Source organism: Cavia porcellus, unplaced genomic scaffold (genome assembly GCF_034190915.1).
Source record: "Cavia porcellus strain 051 isolate PalLab524CR breed Dunkin Hartley unplaced genomic scaffold, mCavPor4.1 scaffold_5, whole genome shotgun sequence".
NCBI lineage: Eukaryota > Metazoa > Chordata > Mammalia > Rodentia > Caviidae > Cavia > Cavia porcellus.
The window spans coordinates 80,968,403-80,993,643 of NW_026947488.1; the positions used below are offsets into that span (position 1 = coordinate 80,968,403).

Genomic DNA, 25,241 nt, shown 5'->3' on the forward strand with positions numbered 1-25,241 from the left:
CTGATGCTCAGTCCTGTAGCAGTGATGCCTTAGAGACTACTCTGTAGCTGATAGACAAAAATAGTTCTAGATCCAAACTGGGATCAATTAAAGAAATTGCCCAAGATACTCAGAGATGGTAACCAAATAGGGGGAAAGAAGATCTGAGTAGGTGACAGAGTATATAAAGACAGCCAAGCTGGCGGTTACATAAAAGAAAGGGACATAAAAATTGCCAGTATTCTTAAGACAAAATAAGATGCAAAATTTTATGTATTTATTGATAAAATATTTTATTCCTTCCAAATTTTTCCTAAGAGATCTCTGCTAATTGACCTACAAAAAATACTGACTAATCTATTTATAGTTATAAACTTCTAAAATTATGAGTTATTATAATTTAATTTGGCCAAAAATACATTTGAGTGCCTTGAATATTGTAAGCAGATTGTCTGCATATGTTGTTTGTTCATTTGTCCTATCTGTGAACAGCTCTCTTTTTTTAATTTGAGCTCCATATTTTCTCTTTTTCCTTTTCTTTTGCATTTTTGGATTGATCATTGATAATTTAATTTGATTTATAGATTTAAAAGGCATGCTTCCACCTGTGTTGCCAATTGGTCAATATATCAAAATTGATTTTCTCATAAGTCATCAGAAATTTGTTAAGGTAAATAAATGGAGACCCTTCAGGCTTGGAAAATCACTGGTCAGGGCTCCTTCTGGTGAAAAAAGGAGCAGCTGGCTGGGAAAAATTATCCCAGCCTTTGTTCATTAATGGGATACCCTAATGATCTCCATAGCCTTCTGGGAGACACCCCAATAAATATTACTGAAAACATATTATTAGAATATGTTTATATTGGTCATTGTCAAAAAGATTAAGTTTTCTAAAAATAGGACAATAAGGTTTTCTAACTTATAAATGTTTTGGTACAAAACAAAAATTATTCATATGACTATCACAGTTGATTGTTATTCATCTCATGTAAATGAAATTTATTCATGCTTCCAAGTCTTCCAAAATGTAAAACAGGAATTGTTCACAGTGATCAATATTTTCTGTCACATTCAGACATTTGCCCATCTTTTGTGCTCCAATTAACTGTGAAAGGAAGTTCATGTCGAGCCAAAATGAATTCACCAGGCAGCAATAATAACAAGAACTTATATGATGTATGTATTATATATGTGCTCTATACTCAGAGATGCCTAGACATTAAGCAGTTCAGACAATGTCACATATTTATTCAATGACATCCCACTGAAGGTCAGTGAGTTAAGTAAATGTTTCCTATGTATTCAATAGAGATGATTTGATACTACATCAAAATGGAAATTAAACTACTTCACAAATATGTCATCATGGCCTTCCTTTCAGCCAGAAGCACCATCTTCCAGTAATTTATCAAAATGATGAACACAAAGGAAAAGAGGAAGGGAACATGGTATACGTTCTTTACGCCTTTTAGAAAAATGGAGTTATTCCTTTTGCTACATACATGAGAATCTACAAAAAGGGTGATATTGTAGACACCAAGGGACTGGGTACTATGCAAAAAGGAAAGCCACACAAAAGTTACCATGGCAAAACAGGAAGAGTCTACAATGTTACCCAGCATGCTGTTGGCATTATAAACAAGCAAGTTAAGGGCAAGATACTTGCCAAGAAGATTAATATGTGTACTGAGCATATTGAACACTCCAGGAGTTATGATAGCTTCCTGAAACGTGTCAAGGAAAATGATCAGAAAAAGGAGGAAGCTAAGAGAAAGGTAGCCAGGGTTCAACTAAAGTGCCAGCCCGCCCTACCCAGAGAAGGGTACTTGGTGAGCACCACTGGGAAGGAGTCTGAGTTGCTGGAACCCATTCCCTATGAATTCATGGCATAAGCTGGGGAGGGAGCTCTGCCATTCAGCACCTAATCGGCAGCTAAGTATTCTAGGTCTTACTTAAAATAAAAAACCATCCTGTGTTGTCAGGATGGCTTTCTTAATTGAACAGGTGTGGCGTCTTTACCTCAGAAACAAGTACTTGGAGTAGATTTTCATTTTACCTAGTTAATTGTGTCAGGTCTTCACTCTTTAGTGTATTTTTTTTTTCTCTGCTGAAAGATACTGCTGAGGTATTGTGTAGGTGTATCCCCAAATGGCCAGATATATAAGAAATATTTATACTGGCTTGAAGATCCTATAAATCACCATGGGGAAAAGATGTGTCAAAATAAAATGGAATTCACTGCAGTTAAATAAATGGAAGTTCATTTCAGTCAAATAAATTGTTTAAAGCAAAAAAAATGATCGTCATGCTACAATATTACATATGGTTTTTATTTTAAATTTTCTATGTAAAATTAAATAATGTGCCTATTAGCATTCTACAGAGATTCAACTTTTAGAATATCCATGGTTGTTAGAAAATAATAGTTCTATTTTATTTTCAAAGGTGCTTGATATTCAGATAAAATAGTAAAATTAAGCTCACTGCCAGCATTAAAAAATGTCATGTCATTAATCTTCTCATCTGATTTTCAACAACTGAGGTGTGGAGACAAAAATGTAGAAAGATAGATGGACTAAGAGGACAGCCACTATTTTGGTCCCAGGCTTAGCAGTCAATGAGGACCCAGGACATGAGGGAACATTTTCAGCACCATGCTGCAACTCTGGTGAGTTCTACAAACTCCTGAGCAAGAATATTGTACGACCACAGAGGATAAACATCTGTGATGTATAGGGTGCCTAAGAAGAGTCACTAGGAAAAAAGGCTCTCCCAAGCTTACACAGAAAGCGATTTGGTCAAGCAATTTGTAACTCATCCAGATGGCTGCCACTGACTGAAGAACTAGAGATGCTATACATGAAGAAACTTAACAGGCCTTGATAAATAGCAAAAATTGATTAACAGAGGTCTCACCTTAATTTGGTCCTGAATGTCTAGCAGAAAAGTATAAACACAAGAGGTACAAAACAGTTGCCAACTACTCTAGTAATTGATCAATGGTCTGGGACAACGTGCTCCATAGGATTAAATTGCTATATATAGGTATATAAAATCTTGGACTCAGAGTCTTTAGCCTAAATCAAACAAGCTCATCTAGAATGGAAAGGACCTGAGAAGGACAAGGTCTTCTACTACAGAGTCCCCCAAACACAGATCCCCAAACCTCAATTAACTACTCATCACTTACAACTATAAAACAGAAAACAGGGAGATGCTGGGAGTGGTTGAAGCTGGAGATTGATCAAGTGTGGGGCTGGAGTGAGACCACAGAGCACTTGAGGCATGAAATCACTAGCTGCTCTAGTCTCAAAAACACAGAACACCTGAGACAAGTCATACGATTAAGCCATTAGGTGGAGGGGTTTCACATGATACTCAACCTCCCAAGTGCATAAATGAGCATGCTGCAGCCACTAAACTCTCCCTCTTCCTCTTCTTCCTCCTCCTCCCCCTCTGCCTCCCCCCTCCCTTCCCCCTCCCCTCCCCCTCTTATCTTCCATCAAGAAAGAGGGCTCTATATGGCCTCAGTTTTCTGTATTCTGTTCATAGCCTTTTTTCTCCATTCTCTCACCATCCTCAAACTGGGAACATCGAGTTAGGAGAGACATGGCATTATATTCTTGGGTAATGATTTCCTTAATGTTCATTTAGATTGTGTCTAATTTTCTTCATTTTAAAAAAAGTGTACCAAGTTTATACCAAGTTGTTGCATGGACTTATTTCCTTAGGATAAATTACTCAAAGAAAAAACTTTCTCAAAGTTTTATAAATTTTATATATTGTAAAACTGTCCTTTAGAAGATTGTACAGTTCTGCAACTTCACCAGATAAAAAGAAATGGAAACCAAGATTGGTAGGATGTTTTGTTTTTAATGCTTACACAACTTGATGAATAAAAAAAAAACTCTTGGTTTTTATTTCACATTTTTAATTATTAGTAAAGAGTAAACTTTTTATGAGTTCACTGACCTATTATAAATACTTTACATTTGAAATGTTTTGCCTGTTTTTTATTAGTTATTCTTTTTTTTGTCCTCAAAGGTTTAGAACAGTGATAGCAAAACTTTTAGAAACTACCCAAACTGTAACCCAAAACCCACTTATTTATCACAAAGTGCCAACACTGGAATTAAACCTGAATACTTAGCAACAAGCAGGCTCAGCTGGTGAAGAGCATAGTGCTCTCACCCTCAGTGGTAAGAAGTCAGGCTGGTCATGCAGTTCTTTGAGTAAGTGAGGTTTTAAACTGATGAAAGTAGGTTCAATAAACATTTGGCCCCCCTCACTACTTGCTTCCACCACAGAAATGTGGTGTTTTTGTTTCTCCCATCTGCCAACATGATTGGGGATCATGACTTGACCTAGGAATTCGTCACATCTGGGACATACAGACAGAGGGTCCTCTGAAGAAAAAGAGGTACCTCATAAGTCCAGAGCCCACAAAGTGAATCGGAGGTAGCAGGTGTGCATAAAAAGGCACAAACATTAAAAGCTGCTGGGGTTAATGTAGACCTAAGACAGATACCACACTCTTGATTGACCACACCCAGTGAGAATGGCAGGGTAGAACTCAGCATTCACACAGCAAAAAGCGGACAGTGAAACACAGATAGGACCTAGTGGTAAGTCACTATCCCTCATCCACACCCAGTGGGCTGCAACACCACAGGCCCTGCTAAGGAACCACTCACCCAGGCACAGAGAAATTTTTTGGAATCATTTCTCTTTTTCTTTGTTTTTGGAGGATTTTTTTTTTTCTTTTTTCCCTATCTTTTGCAGTTTGTCTTTTATTCCTTTCCTTGTTTGTCTTCTGTTATTTTTATCTAATTCTAAGTAATTTTCTTTTGTTCTTTAATCTGATTTTATCTCACTTTTATCTTTCTTCTCATCTTCCTTTATTCTCTTTTACAAGTTTTACTTTCTTCATTTCCCCTTCCCTCATTCCATCTATTTTCATTATTACTACTATTACATGTTATTCTTTTAGTTATTTAACAAGCCTTATGCTATTATTGCTGACTTCTATTAACAGTGGCATACTTGTTGCTTGTTAAGATTTGGATCAAGAATGTTCTCAAAGGCCTCATGGTAGGACTTTTGGAAGACAAATCATGTGGGCAAAATAGCTGACTTAGTATTGAGAGATGATTTCTGACCAAAAGGACTCCCTGCGTCTGTGAGCGTAAGGTATCACGGCGCTCCTGTCTTCTCTCTTTTCTCCTTCCCCTGCTTCCTGACCACTCTGTGGAGGATTTTCTTCTGACAGACCCTTCTGCTTCGAATCTGTCTTCCTGCCTTCAGCCAATCAACAATAGACTGTAATCCTGAGGCAAAACCACAACAGATCCTCTCCTTCTTTAAGTGTGTGTGTCAAGCATTGTGGCCCAGCAACAAGAAAGTGATAGACACAGGTTTTGGTACTAGGAATGAGGTAGCTGCTGTGACCATGTGAATTAGGAGTTTTAAAAGTGGTTAGTGGGGCAAGTTTAAGAAGGTTTGGAGACAATGGCTAGAGAAGCCCTAGAATGCTGTAAACTGGGCTTGTGGGAGATTCCAGTCAAAGCTCATAACACTAAAATGCCAGTAGAAAAACACATAGTAAAGGCCAGGCTCTGGAAGTTTCTGTTGACAACACTGGTAAGTAGGCTTAAGAACCTGTGTGTTATGTTTTGGCAGAAAATACGTCTGTATTTTGTACATCTCCTAATACTTTACAAGACAGAGAGATTAAGGGTAGCAGATGAATTAATCTAATGAAAATTTCAAGGCAGTTCAACATTTGTGCTGTGGCATGCTTACTGTTTGTTACTTTTAGCCAGATGTATACCGGAAAAATAGGGGCAAAAAATCCATTTGAAAAGCTTTCAGTTTTCCACAAAAGGGCTTGTCAAGTTTTGGCTGAATAGAGCTTCATTGTTAAAAAGATTAGCATAAAAAAGGAGCCAGGTACCTTCTTCAGGACAATAGAAAAGATGCCTTGAGACACCTGAGGAATCAGCAAGACCCCACCTTTCAGGGCTAAGAGGTGAAAAGCATGAAAGACTAAAGAGAATTCAAGGGCACCCTGCTCCAGAAATGCTGTATAGGGAACTGGTTCCCCAGGATTCTGTTCACAGTGCCGAGCCATCCAAGCCCACAGAGGCCTTTGCAGCCATGATACAAGGAGGGCTGGATACTGCTCAAATTGAAGAGAGACCATGATGGCATCATCCATATAGTGCTTACTTTATAGACTTCCAGAATGCAAGAATTGTGGAATCAGAGAAGCTTTCAACCGATCTCAGAAGAAGGTTGGTAAGCTAAGGAACTCTGCAGGCAAAGCACAGAGCCAGCCTAAGAGAAGTTCCATGAGGACGTCAAAGAGGCAGAGTCACCCAAGCCCTTTGGAGTTCATATCTTTGCCCAGATGCTGGACATCTACCTATTGGACTTAACATTTACCCTGGTGAGTTTCGGTTTTGCTTTGGTCTCATTGGTTTCTATTCACCTATTCCTTTTGGAACAGAAAATTTTCCCCTGTAACACTATGTTGAAACTGTTTAACTTTCTTCTTAATTTTCATAGTGGCTCACATCTGAGAGTTTGCCTTAAGTCTCAGAAAGGGCTTCAAACTCTGACTTTTTAACAGTGCTGCAACTGAGAAGACTTTACAACGCTTAGAGATACTAAATACATTTTTGTATAAAGAGATGGCATGAGTCTTTTGAGGGCCAGGGTGGAATGATATGGTTTAAATTAAGAACATCTCCCCAAAAGCCTCATAAGCTCATTGGTAAGCATTCTGGAAGGTGACTGAATCATGGGAGGATACAGCTCCTTTGCTTATTGAGAGGTCAGCTGTACTCAGAAGAGGCAGGTTATAGTGAACATGACCTGGCAGGGTATATCTCCTTCATAGACCTCACTTCTATCTTTGCTTCTCACCAAAGTGACATGAGCAGCTTTCTTCTGTCAGACCCTTCCATCATGTCTCCCTGCCTGCGAGCCACCCAACCACAGCTGAAAACATGAGCCAAAAATAAATGTTTCCTCCTTTAAGGTGTAGGTGTTAGGTATTTTGTTCCAGCAATAAGAAACTGAGTAGGTCAACCACTTATATCTTTTAAACTTAAATACTTTTTAAGTTTAGTAACATTGAACTAGAGTGAAGTTAACTCCTTCACACTGCTGTACTGTAATAATGAAGAACTCTATTTTAGGACTACTAAATCTTCTGAAACTCTTACTGTGTTCCACACACTGTTCTTAGAATTGTAGGCAACTTATTTAATGTTTATAATACCATGATAGAGACATGTTTGAAAAGCCATGAAAATATTTAATCTTAAGGCTTATTGATAAGTAACTAATTCAGAGGATATATATTATATATACTTTTTTATTTTTGCTAACACGAAAAGTTGAAGAAATTGATCATTAAACTAATATTCATATAACTCAAAAAATTATATTTCACTGCCATAAAAATGTTTGCCTACTTCATTCAGAGAAGACTGAATCAGTGACACATTTTGCTATAATCAGGATTATAAATGTCAAATTATAGGAAGAAAGTAAAAGAAACTAAAAGTTTTGAATGACTGTAATGGAAATCACTAAAATAATCTGAATTACAACCAAAACTAAATGAGCATGATTACATATATAAACAATGTATAACTAATTAATGTTTTAGTATCTTAACAAATATACTTTCGTAAAGAATCAAAAAGTCCAGAGAAACAGTATAGCACAATTATGATTTTTAAAATGTAACAAATTATTACAAACTAAATTATAATGAATGCTATTCTCCTCCAAAAGGGAATACTCAGAGCTGGGGATTTAGCTCAGTGGCATAAGTGCCTGCCTTGCAAGCACGCAGTTGCGAGTTCGATCCCTCGTACTGATTTTTTAAAAAAAGGGAAAACTCAGCAAACCTTTAAAAATATGTTGTTTACTTCTTAGCATTCTCTTTCCTCTTCCTATAGACTTTGAAAGAAATAGATTTTTGTCTGTTTCCAAAACTTAGCACCATATATGGGATACATAGTACATATTCAAATAAGGGAATAAATTAATCCAAAATGTTACTCATCCACCCATGTGTGATAACCTTAATATCAATTCCAACTCTTGTTACCACCTCCAAGGAGCAACACTTACAATTTCCCAAACCCAACCAATCCATCCTGGAAGGCCATTATCCTTTTTAGAGTCAATGAAAATATATACCACTAATATTCAAATATTGACCCAGTGTCATATTCATTGAGGCTCCATGATAGCATTATGCTCTGATTCATATGAGATTCTTTCAATATCCATATCCAGATTATAAGAAGCAGTCAAACCATTGACCTAGCAATTCCACTTTCATATATACTAAAAAAATTTAAATCATATGTCCACAGAAAAACTTTCTGAACATGAATGTTCATAACAGTATTATTTATAACAGTTAGAAAATGGAAGCAACCAAGATGTCCATCAACAGATGACTGAATGAACAAAATGTGGTATATTGGTACAATGTTAGAAATGAAGTGGATTGGCATCAGGGCTGAGTAGTAGAGACTGTTTGAGGCCCTGAGTTTCATCCCCAGCTGTCACATGCTAAAACAAATGAACCTTGGAAACTATGCTAAATAAAAGAAGCCAATAGCAAAAGACACATATCACATGATTCTTTTTATATGAAATTTCCAAAATAGACAAATCAATACAGATAGAAAGTGCATTAATTTTTCCCATGCTTTGGGAGAGAAACAGGAAACGACTGCTAATAGGCATGGAGTTTCTTCTTGTGATGAAAATGTTTCGAAATTAGTGGTGACAGTTGCACAGTACTGGGAATATACTGAAAGCCACTGAGCTATATACTTTAAAAGAGTAAATTTTATGCTACATGAATTGTATCTCAATAAAGCTGCTATTTTATAAAAGAAAGACATTTTCAAGTATAGGCTAGCTAATTGTATAAGTACTGATTGTTGCAAAATACCATCCAAATATTTGATGTTTCCTCACAATTGATAGAACTACATTTAATTTCAAATAAAGGAGACACATTCTTTATATTAAGATAAAATTTTATCAATACAACAAAACCAAGGGTCTCCCACAGAAAAGCCTAATGTAAACAGTTAAAAACTTTTAATGAAATATTCATTTTGCTACTATATTGAAAAACAAAGGAGTGTAAGAAGATGTAAGAATAGTGGTATGAAAAGGTTACGTTTATTGAGCACAATATAATCTATATAACATTAAAATTAAAGTGTTTTATCTAAACAGATTAGGAATGCCCTTTGTTAATCAAGATCTAGTTTACTAGCCTTTCACAGGATCAAACATCAATTTCCATCACACCTATCAATGATACACCATAATATCATAGTTAAGTAACTAGCCATTAATAGCATAAATATCAATTTATATTTTTATTAATACTAACTCATACTTAAATAAAGCATAAATTTACACTATTAATACTTCATTGAATTAGTGCAAAGAAAACATTACCATTGTATCCAAAATGAAATACATTAATTACCATTCATGTCTTTGTGGAGAAATGTGTATCCACATTCAATATATTTAAAGTGAAAAATTGTAAAAACCAGTGTTCAACTTATCATTTCATCTTTCAGAGCTGTCAGGAACATGTTTTAAATGATGACCTATAGATAAGATTTTTGTGACCTTGTGATAGCTACTCCTCTACCCAGGATTTAAGAACTATCTACATCTAACTCCAAAAACACATCTAGTTATTTCTCACTAGTATTTTTAAATAAACATTCAATTGATTGATTTAATGATACCTTTTGTTCAACCTTCAAAAACTGAGCCAGTTCTTCCACAGTTAGGTGGTCCTTCTTGTCACTGTAGTTCAACAGCAACAGATACAGGTCTCGTCTCAAGGACATCATTTTGTAAAAAACACAGAACTCTTCAAATGTCAGAGTTCCCTGATTCTCATCTGTGTCAGCTTCCTGAAAGTGTATATGAGAAGAAAAGGCAGCATGAGAGTTCAAACGGCAAAATGGCAAATAATTCAGTATAGGAAAATAACATTTACTATAAGAGGAGAAATACCCAAATCACAAATGGTGAACACATTCTTTTTAAGCACATTATAAAAAATTATTATGTATCAGGCCACAAAAAGTTTTAATAAATTACAAAAACAGAAATCATACTAATACATAGAAATTTCTCTGACCAGAGTAAATTTATGAACCAATAGAGAAAACTTAAAAATGAATTATGGAAGCAATATAATACATTTCTAAGCAGAAAATAAAACATGCAGAAGTGAAAATAATCCATAGTAAAACTTGTACAATAACCTTGGATTCAACCCTGTATTCCACAGAAACAAAACAAAATAAAACCTTAAACAATAAATAACTTTTTTAAAAACTGGAAGTCAAATTTATTAGGAGGCATAGTACATTAAAAACAGTAATTCAACTCAAGAACAAAATTTTTAAGACAAAGAAAACAGGACATACATTATAAACAAAAACAGAAAGCAATGAGATAGAAAACATATAACAGAAAAGTAAATAAAATCAAAAGCAGATTTTTGAATAATCTAATTATTAAAAAAAAGAAATTATACAGAAGGTTAATCAAGAAAAGAGATAATGTATTTAAGGCAAAAGCACCAGCCTCTGAAATGTAATCCAATCAGATCTAATTTTTCCTGTAAGAGAATGTGATTCACAGGTGACTCTGATGCTCTTATAGCCACCCCATCAGTAGTACTTCCCTTTTATCCTTCCATGGAAAAGTCAGAACAATCCATCTGGATTAATGTTCACTATAAATTATTTGTTTCTAATGGTTACTGAGTGACAAACTCCTACCATATATCTTATTTCTGATTGCTGAATTTGTTGTCAAACTATTTGGGACACAACAGTTACCTAATCTTCACTCAGAGTGAACACAGTTGTAAAGAAATAAAAACTGAAAGGGAATAAATGGTTTTGAAATGCATTGATGTTGTGAAATATGCTCAGCTGTTGTATGGTTTTAAACATAATTTGAAAGTCAAAATGCTTATAAAAAATTCTTTAAACTTTGTTAAATTTGGGTCAGTTATAAGTCAACACTAATCAATATTTAAAGTCCATGCAATTTTATGTGAGTCTGATCACTTTTGCCTTCTGGTATCTTAAAGGAAAGGGTAGACTGAACTATAAAAATATCAATATTTTTGATGTATAAGGCTCCAAAGTGCACAGTCTTTGCATCCTAAGAAATCGGACCTATTGTTCATATTTTTGCCATAATTATATATCAAAATATTTAATCCTAGATACAGAGATTAAAAATTTTTTTCAAGACTTTCATGTAAGTTCCTAACCAATAAATAGTAAAACTTCAAGGCTCAAACAGTAGCATCTAAGAATCAAAAGAAGCAATCCATATCTTGAAATATTATTTTTTTGGGCTGGGGATTTAGCTCAGCGGCATAAGCACCTGCATTGAAAGCAGGCAGTCGTGAGTTCGATCCCTGATACCGATAAAAACGAAAAAGACAAAAAAAAAAAAAAAAAAGAAATATTATTTTTTTAAAAAATCACTTCTTTGCAATAGAAAAAAAAATAAAACTGTAGAAGGCTTTAATGTCTTTGACAGAAGTATAGTCAAAAGAAAGAGTATATTCCCAATCATTTCTAACCTAAAACTCTGAAATTTAAAATGTTCAAAAATCCAAAAATTTTGACACCATCTCACTTGATCTCACATGCAGAACTGCAGTTAAAACAAGGTGCATTAACAATGCATAAAATTGCTTTCAGGTTATGTGTTAAAAGTCTATGTAAAACAGATGAGGTACGTTAAAAAGATGTGAAGGGTTAATTATTTTTTAATTTCTTATAGTAAAAGACACATTGCCATTAGTAGCCCTCATTTTGATCACACTTACCCCATCATTCTTGCCACTTTCTGACACAGTACTAGAAGTCCTCGTGCGTATCTTTAGTGGTGCTATCCTGGTTGCCTTGATGTCCTGAATCAAATCAAAATGTTTGACTTTCATGGTGATTTTGACTTTTGGGAAGAGTCAGAAGTTTTGTGGTACCAGGTCCAGTGAAAAATGTAGCTGAAACCCCTTAATGTTTTTAGGGACCTGCCTTTCCATTTGGAAGGACAGCAGCATTCACACACCCCCTAACGACACTTTAGAAACAGGACTTCCAGAACTGCTTAGGAATGTGGCAAAAACAGTAGCATAAATTCACTTGAAACAAGGGAAACTATTTTGAGGAGGATTAATTGTGATTTGTCTTCTACTGTAACAATTTTTATTTAAACATTCATTGTATATTTTAATATATATTTTGATCACACTTTATAAATGCATTTGGCATTTAACTTTAATTCCCATTTATAATGTATCTTATCACACATATACAAATACTCCAAAAAAAACCTCTGGAGTTCAAAATCTTCTGATTGCAAATACTTCAGATAATACTACACCCCACTTAGGTCCTTGAACCAACTGCTTCCACCAGGAGCTTTGGTAACCTCTGCTGGGTACATGACCCAAGACAGACATGCTCTGCACACAGCGGGTACAGCCACCTGCCCAATCTCTTCCAGTTCCGTAAGTTTATAATCTAAGATTTAAAAGAGACTCAATATTTTCTTCATAAGACACTAAACATAAAGATTTTTACCTTCCAAGATGGTTTGTTACATTAGGGATAAATATCTGAAGGGGAAAAATTAGAAGTAAAAATAATTCAACATCTTGTTACTTCCTTACTGCTATAAAGTACCAATAAATTATGATGTCTATATGTACAGACTTTGCCCTCCTCTTTAAGCGTGCCCTCTTGCATTGAATCTGCAGCTGCCTATTCAGTATTCTGGGCCATCAATGTAAAATAGAGAGGTGGAGCTTCTGACAAGGCAAAAGTGAGATGACAAAGGGAATGCTAGGAACATGACAAAACTTTCCATGTCACTGTATTTGGAACATCTGATTTCCCTTGCAAAACCTGTCTCCATCTCTGGGGTTTTTTACGTTAGTACATCTCACTCCGCCCTACTCAATCCTTTTCTGCGTGTGGTTTCCAGTGCAGTGGGACCAGGTTCCCCACAGGGTGCTCCATTTCCAGCTTTCCTCATACATGACCACATTAAAGGATCTTGGGAGGAAACCAGAAGGTCTTCCGTTCACTGTTGCTGCTCTGACCCCTTACTGTATTTGTCTTTCCTCTCTGTACGAACAAAGGGGCTAAGGGCTGGAGATTTAGCTCAGTGGCATAAGCGCCTGCCTAGCAAGTGCAAGGTTGTGAGTTCAATCTCCAGTACCAAAAAAAAAAAAAAAAAAAAAAAAAGGCTACAAAAAAAATAGAGACATCAAGTACAAAGCAACATATTTCTGTCTTACTGCTTACTTTTACTTGCACAAAATATCACCTACCTGGTTACTTAATAGAAAATTATTGCAAAACATGGACTATATTTATGATCTATCTCCAAATAATTGCCCCTTGCAAATTAACGTCCTAGTTCATCAGTAATAGTCTTAACACTGTTACTGCCCTGGTTTAACTGAGCTCACATCTACACCTTAAACTGAGGACTGAATGCAGTCCTAGATAGATTACAGGGTAAGTTCCAATCAGAGGACTTTCCTCCATGATTTACCAACACGAAAAGGGCATCTTGTCCATCACCAAAATGCAGTGAATGAACTTCTGATGAGCTCACTGCATGGTAGGAGTGCCTTGCACTTCTAAGTTTCATAGATCTCAATTCTTAAACTCTTCACAAACCAGAGAGCTCTTAAGGCCTTAGATGAGTGCTTTCTCCTCGTGTTAGATGGTTTTATTCTGATCCTGTCAACAGTCCTGTGAGGAAGGCAAATGAGATATTTTTTTCATTTCCAATGGACTTGATTGAGCTTAGTCCATTATTTAAGTGTCAGGGGAAGTGTTTACAATTATTCTCTGAACACAGGAACCAGAAAAAGCATTGAAATTGTGAAGGCATGTTTAGTTTATGAATTTTTTTCTTTGATTAAATAAAATATCTCTCTTTTCACCAAAGAAAAATAAAACAGTACAGAGCAAGTAATATTAACTTCCATCAACAAAAAATAGCCTAAGTACATCAGTAATTTTTGTGTTTTATGTAAGACCAATGCAATTGTGAAAACATACCTGAAACATTTGCCTGACTTTTCTTCGAGGCAGATTGACATTTAGTTTATGCATCAGTTGGTGAATCTCTTCAATATTCAGTAAGCCATCGCCATTCTTATCAGCTTCCTCAAAGGTCTGCTTCACCCATGTGCACAAAGGTCAAAGAAAACATTTGTATTTTCATCAAATAAAAACTGCTGTCTCGAAGAACATTCACAAGGATGTTTAGTAGCAACATGGAACTGGAGAAGACATTTTTTTTTAGGAGACTGCAGTTCACAGACTCTGATGAGTACTAAAACCAGGAATGGGTAGAAAAGTGTCCATCAATGTAAAATAAGAGTTCACCCAACTATTTTGAGAACTTCTTTAATTCAAATATATTCTTATCCAAGCTAAACACTAAGTTTATTATTGCAACATATTTCATCAGCTGTGAAAGGGAAAACCACATTACCAGGGCTGCTTTTGCTTTAGCAAAAAGACAATACCTTAATTTGCTTCTCCATTAATAAAGGCCATGAACTAAAAATACTTCCATATGATTTTATTATAAAATAATAATTTTTGCTCATTTCTTGACCAGATTTTCTCAGTTATGCTGTCATCCTGCAAACACAAATCTTGTATCCTGTCTTAGTTTCTTTTCTTGTCACTAAGACACAAAGTCCAACACCTGCAGCTCTGAGGAGACATCTATTTCAGTGCAAAGTTGTAGAAGTGTCAGATCACATCTGGCTAATTCCAAGGCAGTGGGGCAGAAGGACAGAGCAGAGAAACAATTTATAGCATGGCAGCAGGAAGCAGAGAGAGATCAAGCGAGCACTGAGAGAGACAAAATTCTTCCAGTCACACCCTCAATGACTCATTCCCCTTCCAACCAGGCTTCACTTCCTAACATCACATTTAGCTAAAACCTCACCAGTAAACTCACCCACTGAGGAGCATCTTATTCCATGATCCAATCACCTATGAGCACACAAGGGGACATCGAGATATAAAATGTAACATGTCATACGTATGAAGTCATATGTATAGAGATGGCACGCAACAGGTGCACTGGCTCTCGAATATATCGTGATTTCTTTATGATGAAACCTCAATACAACAAATTTAGCAGTTACTTTCTTCTATGCCCTCTCATCTCATATCCTTTTTTTAACCTTCATTATCCTCTTGGTTTTGGATTTCAACTAACTTTTCTGAGACTCACTATAATATTTTAAAAATTAGGCCCTCTAGTTCAGTCTTATCATCTTCTAGGTGAGGATATAAAACAACTGTAAAAGAAAAGGAAATACTTAGTTGGAATGGAGAGAACCAGGTTCAAAGCCCAAGTCTCCTCCTACCTGATGGAGCATTCTTACCCCTCCACACAGGCCTTTCTCTGTACTATGCTTCTCTTCCCATTTCCAGCCTTCCCACTTCTCACCCCCGTAGGTCCGTACTTCTAACCACAGTTCATTACAGGGATTGCAACCTAATATGCTTAAGGTTGTCCTCAACGCTCAGAATGAGATGAGGTGACTGAGGAAATGACAGTAAGTTTAGATACAAAGGATATATATCATGTCAACTGAGATTTTACAAGATCTTTTGTGGGGTGAGCCTGCTGTTATATTACATTCTTGAAAAGGCAAAATATACAGATGTATTGAAAATTCCCAACTAACTTTGTTTTTATTTAAAAGGAAAGAGAGAAAAAAAGCAGAACCAAAAAAAAAAAAAACGAGTGTAAGGGTACAAATAATACAGAACTACAAAAAAAAAAAAAAAAAAGGTAAGCTATCACCAGTTAATAGATTACACGCTATCATCTTAGAAACGGTGTTTCAGGTCACAGGATCAAAGCATACAAAGTGAACATTCAAACAGTGAGACTGCAAATAGTTGTGTTCAGTAATCCAATCAAAAATATTAACATGGTCATCTATTTAACACACCTAAACACCCTTGGTGTTGTATCCTTTAGGGCGCTTTTTTTTCCCCCTCTCTTTATTACAACTAACTTTTAAAAGCAGAGGATTTTTTATTGGATGACTCACAGTTGTTGGATAGTAAGTTACAGACGGAGGCATAGTGTGCATGCTCAAATTTCAACACAAGATTCAAAGTTTGAAGGGTAATGAAAAAGAAAAGAATGGAGGTGACAAGAAACCAGAGACTCTAAGGAAAAGCCATAGGTTTACAAACCATGAAACCGAAGAATGGCAGTGCTTCAGAGAAGGCCAGTGGGTATTTGCTTATCAAGCCAGTTGACATTGAAAGATTTTCATCTTAACTCGCAATGGTAACACAGCACATTTACATTTCTTGTGTAATTCAGATTTTGATGGTAGAAGATTGTGCCTTAGAAAGTAAAAACAACCAGAAAGGAAAAACTTTTCTTCCTTCTAGAGTTAGGTAATTTTCAGATAGTAAATATTTTATTTCATATTTTGTTCCCTTTATAACACTTATAAATAGATATAAGAGCCCAGACTTTTCAAGTCTGATTTTTTTTTCATAGACCTGAGTCACTATATGTGCTACTTGGAAGTTAAAGGGAGACACAAACAGAGGAAATGTAACTGAAGAAACAAAATGGTGAATAAATAGGGCCAATTACTAATGAAAGCCTGAATCTTGCCTTTCATGTTTTCTGGATACACAGTGCCCACTCCTTGTGCTCTGCCTCTTTTGACTGCTTTGTGCCTCCTCAGACATTTGGCCAGAATACAAGGAAGTGGTGCAATGAGCCCAAAGATGGTATCTTTTTATTCTACTGTCTTTACCAAAGCCCTTCAATGCAGAGAAGAGGTAGAGGCAGCCAAACCCTAAGTCTAAGCATATTCTTCAGATACAACCTCATTTATTTTTTGAGACAAGGTCTCACTATGCTATTCAGACTGGCCTTGAACTCATGATGTCGCCTAGGCTGTCCTTGAACTGGAGTCAAATCTCCTGCCTCAGCTTCTCAAGTGCCAGACACAATCTGTTTAGGACGGGCCTATTTTGCAAGGCCTTCAGCACCTGCCCTTGTAGCTGGCTGTGACAACTGGTTTGGTGGCTGGTAAGGCAAAAAAAAAACGCAGAGTCACAGCAAGAAGTAATATCCTAGTCCTGATTCTACTGCTGACCTGACCCCGTGATAGTGGATCTCACATGTCACCTCCCTCTTTCCTCATCTCAGTGTCAGAGAGAACAAAGAACCTCGAGATTCCTTCCAATTCTAAGATTCTATGAAAGGAAAAATCATTCTTCCAGTAATGATACTCATTGTATACACCTGCAGGTGAAAGTATTCTGTTATCTTCATAAGTAAGACATGGGTGCCTAGAAAAGTCCCGAATAAATGATCCATAGCCATACACAGGATAACTTTAAAAAGATAGTCATTCTGTAGAGAAAAGTGAGGGGTATAAAACTGAATGAAAACTAATGGTCTGGTGTTTTCTGTATGAAAATGCTATAGGAAAATGGTAAAGAATTGCATGGAGATGGCTGTGGTAGTGCATACCTATAGTAACTACTTGGTAGGTCTGCAAGTTTGAGGTCAGCTTGGGCAATTTAGCAAGACACTGTCTCAAAATTCTTTAAGAATTAAAGGACTTGGGGAAGTGGGTTGGTTGTAGAGTGTTTGCCTAGTATGTGTGAAGCCTTGGATTCAGTCCCTAATAATGAAAGAAAAGGAGTGAAATTATTTACTGCAAGACTCGGGAAACTTTCTGCAAAGGGCCTAATGATAAATATTTTAGACTTTGCAGACCATTAGATCTCACCTCCAATACTCCATTCTGGCACTGCTACTTGAAAATAACCCTATAAACCATACACATATGAATGAGCATGGTTGTATTTAATAAATCTATGGACATGGGAGTATAAATTTTAAATAATTTTCACATTACAAAATATTATTCTTCTTTTTCAACCATTTAAAACAGACAATGCAGGAGCCCAGAGAAAGATGGGTTGTGAGTCAGATTCCCTCTGCATTACGAGGCAATGGAATGAGGCTCTAATTTACAACAATGCAAGGGGCTGCCCAAGGTCTTGCAGTGATAACATCTTCCCTTTGTGGTGTCATGAGCTGGGCAGGGGACAACTGGAGGGCAATGGCCTAATGAAGGATAATGTTAAGGCTGGATGCCAGCACAATCATTTATTGCACGATGGAGTTGCTAAAATTTTGGACTTTATCTGAGTAGAAAAGCAAAACATTTTCTACTCCTTACCTTTCCAGCAATAACAATTTCATTTGTAACATGCTTACTAAGTGCTGAGATCCATTCTAGGGACTTTGTATCAGTCCATTTGATCTCCGCATCTCCATAGGGGAGGCACCAGGATCAGAAACATTACACAGAAAAAGACTGTGAGGCAAGGGTGGAATTCATCAAACTGGAACATGCATGACAGAACTGGGCTGAGCCTGAGGAAGCATGGTACCAGGGTCTGAGTCCTTCACCACAAAACCCAGCACCACTCAGTAGGGCCATGCTGCAGAATTAACTTGAGTCACACCTTAGATTAGATGGATTTCTGTCCTTAGCCATTTAAGACATCATTCTCATTATCTGTTCACACTTGAAAGTTTCAGCTATAAATGAAATCTAATCATGCTCTCAATTAGTATAATTAAATGTAGTATAAAGATAGTATAATTAGTATCAGTCCTATATCTGCTCTCAATTAGTATAATTAAATGTATGCCCAATTAAGGCTGTCATTCTATTATTGAGATATAATTTAAAATCTTACCAAACTTGGACAAGTTAGTATAAAAATGGTTCCATCTCAGTATAACTTTCCCTATATTTTTACCCCAGTATTTTTTTACTATCTGTTAATGTCTCCCCCTTCCCACAAAATATCAGCTGCCTCTCAATTTCTTATAAAAGCATTCCTTGGTGCAGTTTCAGGGAGTGTTTGCTTTCCAGCTAACATATCTTAGAGTATTAAATCCTCAGCTGCCCAGATAGTGAAATCAAATATGAATATTTTCATATGCCAGTAAACATGGACAAAAAAATCAGTTTTAGGAAAAGCACTGACCAATAAAGCAAAAGAGGCTTCCACAATTTATGCCACTTGTCTATTTTAAGAATTACAATAGAGACCTTTGTACGTGACAAAGGCTCTGGAACATTTCAATGTACTCTACTGTCTTAGTTAACTTTTCTCATTGCTGGAAATACCAGATGCCCACAGTTTAAAAGAGAAAGGTCTTATTCTGGCTCACAGTTTGTAGAGGTTTCAGTCCATTGTCAACTGGCTACAAGGCTGGGTGAATGGCAGCAGAGCATGGCAGATGAGAGACAGCTCATGGCATGGCAGACAGAAAGAGCAAGGGAAGAAGACAGGAGATAAATCCTTTCTGATCATACCTGCAGTGGTGGTTTCATCTTCCAGCATGACATTTGGTCTAAACTCATCGGTGGACTCAGCCAATAATGAGTATCACACTGCCATGATCCACTCACATTCCAAAAGCCCTGTCTATGAATGCCTGAGGCTTTTGGGAGACCATCTAGATATAAACCATAATATTCACTTACCTGGATGAGGATGATGGCTTCTGGAGCTGATTATCTACCTTATAACCATTGCATCCCCTCCTTCCTAGAACTTCAGTCTTATGTATGTGTCTTAGAGCCACGTGCCTTAGTGAAGGACAGAAGTGGATTATGGCCTTAGTACAACTATCCTCAAATTCTTGGGACATCTCTTTTAACAGTGAGATTTCCCAATTTCTATCTATCTGAGGCTGGATTTTCTGCATGCATTTCAAACTAAAATAACACACCACAACAAACTGAATGAAGAAATAAATATGCAAACTCATATGTTCTACACAGTAAGTTAATCATTAAAGATACTTGTAAAATGCTGAGGTAATATGACTTATAATTCATTTTTCTTAGAAAAAGTTATTTTCATAGAATACAAGTGAAATGTTCAATTCTGATTTAATTTCTAATATAAAAATGCTGACATATAAATATAAAGTGTCTTTGAAGTCTTCCATTAAAAACAAAACAGAAATCAGATTCTAACTATATCAAGTAATTTCACTTGCTAAGGTTGGTACAGGAATGGGTCTGATAAAGTAATTCTGGCCAACAATGAAAAGCCATCTATCAGGAACCTGGCCAAGATCCCAATCTCCCAAATAAGTGTATGGCGAAGGCTTAAATAAATGAGACAAGTGGTATGATTTTAGGGCTCCAGGAGGATCAAAACCCTCTAGCAGAGTTCAAGACTGGGGGCTGAGACAAAGAGCTTCTCTGGGTGGCCCATATTTATTAGGTCTTTAAAAAAAAAAGGGATAGGATACTGGGGAAAGGAAGGGTAGTATCTGAGCCAGACCTGGAGAGTCACCTCAACAACTTCTTCAAGTTGCATTCTTTGCTAATTTAAAAGAACTGTCTTATTTGTGGTAGGAAATAGACAGCAGGAATGAGATGCTTGGGGCTGCAGTCTCTTAATCTTGTTAATTGGGGTTGGAGCCAAGTGTCCTCAGCTATGGCCTTATCTTGCCTTTTGAAGTGTCTCTTTGTTCTCCCGTAGGCTATGCCCAGCCACACCACAAGCCTGCACAAGTGTTCAATTTCCAGCTTCAACGGCTCTCAACAGTCATCTTTGAGGGGCTCTGGAAGTCTTTCTTTGCTTGTGTATAAAAACTTTGTTAGCAGAATCTTTACTATCCGTGGCAGGGTTGTTTGGAGCTGCTACCGAGGATGCCCCAGCTGTCTTTGATCGTGGGCAGCCTGCTGTATAAGCAAACCTATAAATGGAGCCACTGGACTGGCCAGGTCTGAAACTGTTCTGTGTTAGTAATTTCATTTATGACATAATAGACTTATCATTTAAAGCACTTTCAATATGGCTTCTGCTGCGTGTGCAAAAAGCTATTCCTAAAACTTAGTGATTTTGCTTGTTCTTTTCCAAAATGTTAGAGTTAACAATCAGAGTAACAGACTGAAGCACGGAAAGTTAGTTTCTGCCTGTGCGTTTTATTCATTCATGAATCCCACTTGCATTTGTCTGCATGCTGTGATACTAATGAAAACATCATGACTCATCAACTCAGACCTCACAGTCAAGATCCTTCCATGGGCTCAGTGGCCCCACTGCTCCAGCAATAGCCTGAGAAATCGGGGGGGGGGGGGGGGATAGCACTCCAAGTTTATCATCACTCCTGAGAAAAACTTGGGGACACATATACCAAGGTCATCGAGGAGACCCCATTCCCCCTACACACCAAGGCCATATGTCTTTCAAGGTCATTCAAAATAAAGAAGGGAACCAAAGCAGTCACCTCCCAGAAATGCTCACTGCCCAGGCAAGGCCTCGGAGGCAGGAAGGCTGTGTTGCTTTCCCACAAGAAGGCTGTTCACATTACAAGCACTCATCATGCATCTCTTCAGCACTGCAAGGCCACAGGAATGGGTCTCATCAAGAATTGACTCAGATTCTCACTTCTCAAGCAATTTAGAAAGGATAAATATTATCAGATGGTAGAAAATAACTTCCTGATGAGTATCAATGTAGTTCCCAAACTAAGAGAAAAGGCAGAAAAGAGCTTATGGCCTGCTGCATAATTGAAATGTAACAAATATTTGTTAAACTAAATTCTGACAGAACAGCATTTTCTCTATCCAAATCAATGCTTTCACTGTTACTGTTATTGAATGCTCCTCTAATTTAAAAAGGCAGTAATATTTCACTGACGATCTCTATGATTGTGGAGCTAAATTCATATCATCTGCAGAATTTGCTCCTGAGCTTACAGTCTTCAGCCTCTATAGATTTACATATTTGTTTTTGTGCAGTGAGAGAGGGCAGGAGAGAAAAGAGTACAAGGGTAGAGAAAGATGAAAAGGAGAGTGGCTTTAAGCCTCAAAACAAAGCATAGTCTAATCTCACTTCACTTATGCAGGCATGCATGTGTACACACACACACACACACACACACACACACACACACACACACACGGAACTCAAAAGCAGAGTTTGAGAGTGGATATTGGTCATGGGTCCTCTGCCTTTTGGCAAGGGAATCTTCATCACTGATGCCAGCCATCAGGTACTTGAGTCCTGTGATCCAGGTGCGTGCCTCCTCAGGGTTGGAGGTGATGAGGTCCAGGGACTCCATGTGGTTGCCATGGTAGATGGTGAAGCAGCAACTGGGATCAAAGTTGCCTTCAGCCTGTCTGTGGAATATCTCCGACTGCCGGCCCTCGGTGACTTTGTAAATGGAGTCAATAAGGACTGCAAGGGAAGCAAGATACACAGTTACATGACAAGTAAGGATCTTAATTTGTAGTGATTTAGAAACAAGGAAAGTGCCAGACATGATGACACAGACCTGGAATCCACAGGTATGCAGGAGGCTGAGGAGAAAGGGTGCAAGGTTGAGGCCAATTTTGCCACTAGTGAGATGCTGGCTCAAAATAAAAAAATAAAAAGGGCTGTGGATATAGCTTAGTAATATAGTATGCCTGTGCTTTGTTGAGGTTCAATCCCAACAAAAGCTCATGCATGCACACAAATGCACACACAAAGAAACAGGAAAGACAACGTCATTTTAAATATGAAAAAAAGTATGAAAAAGTTCATCCTCTGCAAGTTGTAGTTTTAAATTTAAATGTGAAATGCTGTCCTTATGTTTCCCACAAGGAAATTTCTTCACATAACATATTTGTCTGAGTGTTTTTTAATGCTGCTGGAGAATGAACCTAGGATATTATGCAGGCCACATAAGCTACAGCTACAGCCCACTTTTCTGCACATTCTTGACAATGTCCTCCCAAGTCAATGATTCAGGATGTATTGAAACTTTTAATAACCAGAAGATATGTCTGTGAGGACATGAAAATGGGTAGAAAAGGTGGTTAATAATGTTGTCAAATTTAAAATTTACAATATGGCAAAAAACTACAAAAACCTGAGGCTGATGGGTATTTTCCAAACTACATGAGAATTTAAAAATTGAAAGGTAGAAGAAATACTGGCATCCACAGAGCATAGCTAATGAGACAGGCATTCATGGAGAGAATGCCGGGGTGGTGAAGGGAAAGCAGGGCTTGGAGAAGAGGAACAAGACGTCTTCTCAAAGAACGCGCAGGAAGATGCAAAGGCTTATTCCAGGACCAGAAGCTCAGGAGAAACAAAAACGGAGACAAATCTGTCAAGACAAGATACGGCTACATCGTGGAGAGGCTGGAATGATAGAGGTTTGCACTGTTTAGGAAGCCAAGCAACATTGGAACATGGAAGATTTCAGTCAGAGAATTGCTGACAAGGTTAACTTCAGAAAAAAAAACATTTTTCCTTTGTTGCTGATTTTCAGGTAAGCGTCGAAAGTGTTGCATGTCCAATTATTTGCCAATATAAATCATCTATTCCTCACTCTACCTTTATGGCAGGACCTCAGTTTTATCCTGTATCATTTCCTTCCTCACATGGCTCACAGTGACATAGACTGATGCTCAACCCAGAGAAAGTCTTGACTAATCCAAGCCACTTAGGTCATCCTGTTCCTATTTCTTTGGATTGATTCAGGTCTGAGCTTGCAACCTTATTCTAACCAAGCAGACACGGGGCTGTTTGCTTGAAGAAAGGTCTAGACAGGGGCTCCCTTCTCATAAAAGAGAAGCGCGAGAAGAGCAGGTTTCTTTTTGCCTCTTTGTTCTATCACATGGTGAGGTCCAGCGCTGCTGCAGTTATGTTGCTGCAGTACCCGCCGGTGAAGGACAGGGCCGGGGGTACCACAGGAAACAGAATGAGAGACTAACTGGCCCACACCTGGGACCTCCGAGCTTCTTGTTAGATGAAGTAGCAATTTTATCACAAAAGTTTAATTTAGAGAAGTTCTTTTGTTAGTAATAAAGATAAAGAAAGTAGCAAAAGAGGCTGATTGGGAGACTTTAAAATGGGCCACCCAAGGGCTGGGGAGTTAGCTCAGCAGCATAAGCGCCTGCCTTACGAGCAGGCAGTTGTGAGTTCGATCCCCAGTACCCATAAAAAGGAAAAAGACAAAAAGACAAAAAAAAAAAAAAAAAAAAAAAAAGGCCACCCACAAGTGTGGAGACTTTCAACCAAGATGGTTACCACTGACACAAGAAGGAAAAAGCCTGTGTGAGAAAAGTTCGGGAGCCTCAACAGGAGCTGGTGCTAAGTGTACAAGCTCTGTGCAGTAGCTCATCCACAGAGCCAGCCTGCAGGGCTAAGCGATGCCCAGAGAGCTAAGACTTTTGCCAGCAGCCCCCTGTGACCTGAGGCTGAGAGTTACAGCATCAGCTCCCCTGGCTCCGGCCTCAGACTCAGACTGAGTCACACTGTGGACTTCTCTGTTCTCTAGCTTACAGATGACATATTGTGACACTTTTCAGCCTCCATAAGCACAAATCAATTCCCCTAATAAAAATCCTACCTCTCTATCTATCCGCCCTCCTGGTTTTATCTCTCTGGAGGACTCTGACTAACACAGTTTGGGAAAGAGAAGCTTTAACTGGTAAGAGTCAGATCAAAACTATTTTACCTGACACCATTAAACAATGTTGCTAATTCACTAATTGGTGCACTGTGCACAGAATCCAGCAATTTACTTTAAAGCTCACTGGATTTACAATATCCTTAACTTGTTAGAGAAAAATAAAACATCTCAGCTATAAAACCTTATATCTCAATTAAAATAAAATACCTATCACACCTCCAACCACATTCATGTACAAGAAAACTTTTACCACAATGATGCACCAGAAAAACCTCTAAGAATTTCAATTCCTCAAAAACAGTCATCATTTGTCTCAACCTCTATAAGTAGTTTACCTCAAAACTATCAAAACTATGCAAATTCCATAGATCTGAAGCTTCCAAAGAGCCTTCCCAGTGTCACCCATGTATTACTGTAATAGTCCAAGCGAAATATTCAAAAGTTGGTTTTACTTTTTGCCTTCTCGCTCTTCCTAGATGGTCTCCAACGTAGGCGGGTCCGGTGCTCATCCAGGTAAAAGAGCCGCACGAGGCCTTTGGTCCCACGCTTCATTTTGATCATCTGCGTCCCGGACTGCATTACACTCATGCATCTTTCAACTGCAAAACAATCGTAGC

General features: G+C 37.5%; 1 protein-coding gene and 1 pseudogene across 8 annotated transcripts in view; one reads left to right on the forward strand and one right to left on the reverse strand.

The window, feature by feature from the left end:
• Nucleotides 1–25,241, reverse strand: part of Plch1 (phospholipase C eta 1) — a 267,872-nt gene that overhangs the window by 83,831 nt on the left and 158,800 nt on the right. For 5 of the 8 annotated variants that reach the window (XM_063249222.1, XM_063249225.1, XM_063249223.1 and 2 more), the window contains 5 exons: nt 25,077–25,223; nt 22,152–22,397; nt 14,160–14,287; nt 11,909–11,992; nt 9,789–9,959 (listed from right to left, as the gene is read on the reverse strand). In XM_063249222.1, the coding sequence (XP_063105292.1) occupies nt 9,789–9,959; nt 11,909–11,992; nt 14,160–14,287; nt 22,152–22,397; nt 25,077–25,223 (776 nt within the window). The remainder of the gene's footprint in view (nt 1–9,788; nt 9,960–11,908; nt 11,993–14,159; nt 14,288–22,151; nt 22,398–25,076; nt 25,224–25,241) is intronic. The other 3 variants (XM_063249228.1, XM_063249227.1, XM_063249226.1) reach the window with 1 other exon arrangement.
• On the forward strand, nt 1,390–1,871 carry LOC111753388 (large ribosomal subunit protein eL21-like; annotated as a pseudogene).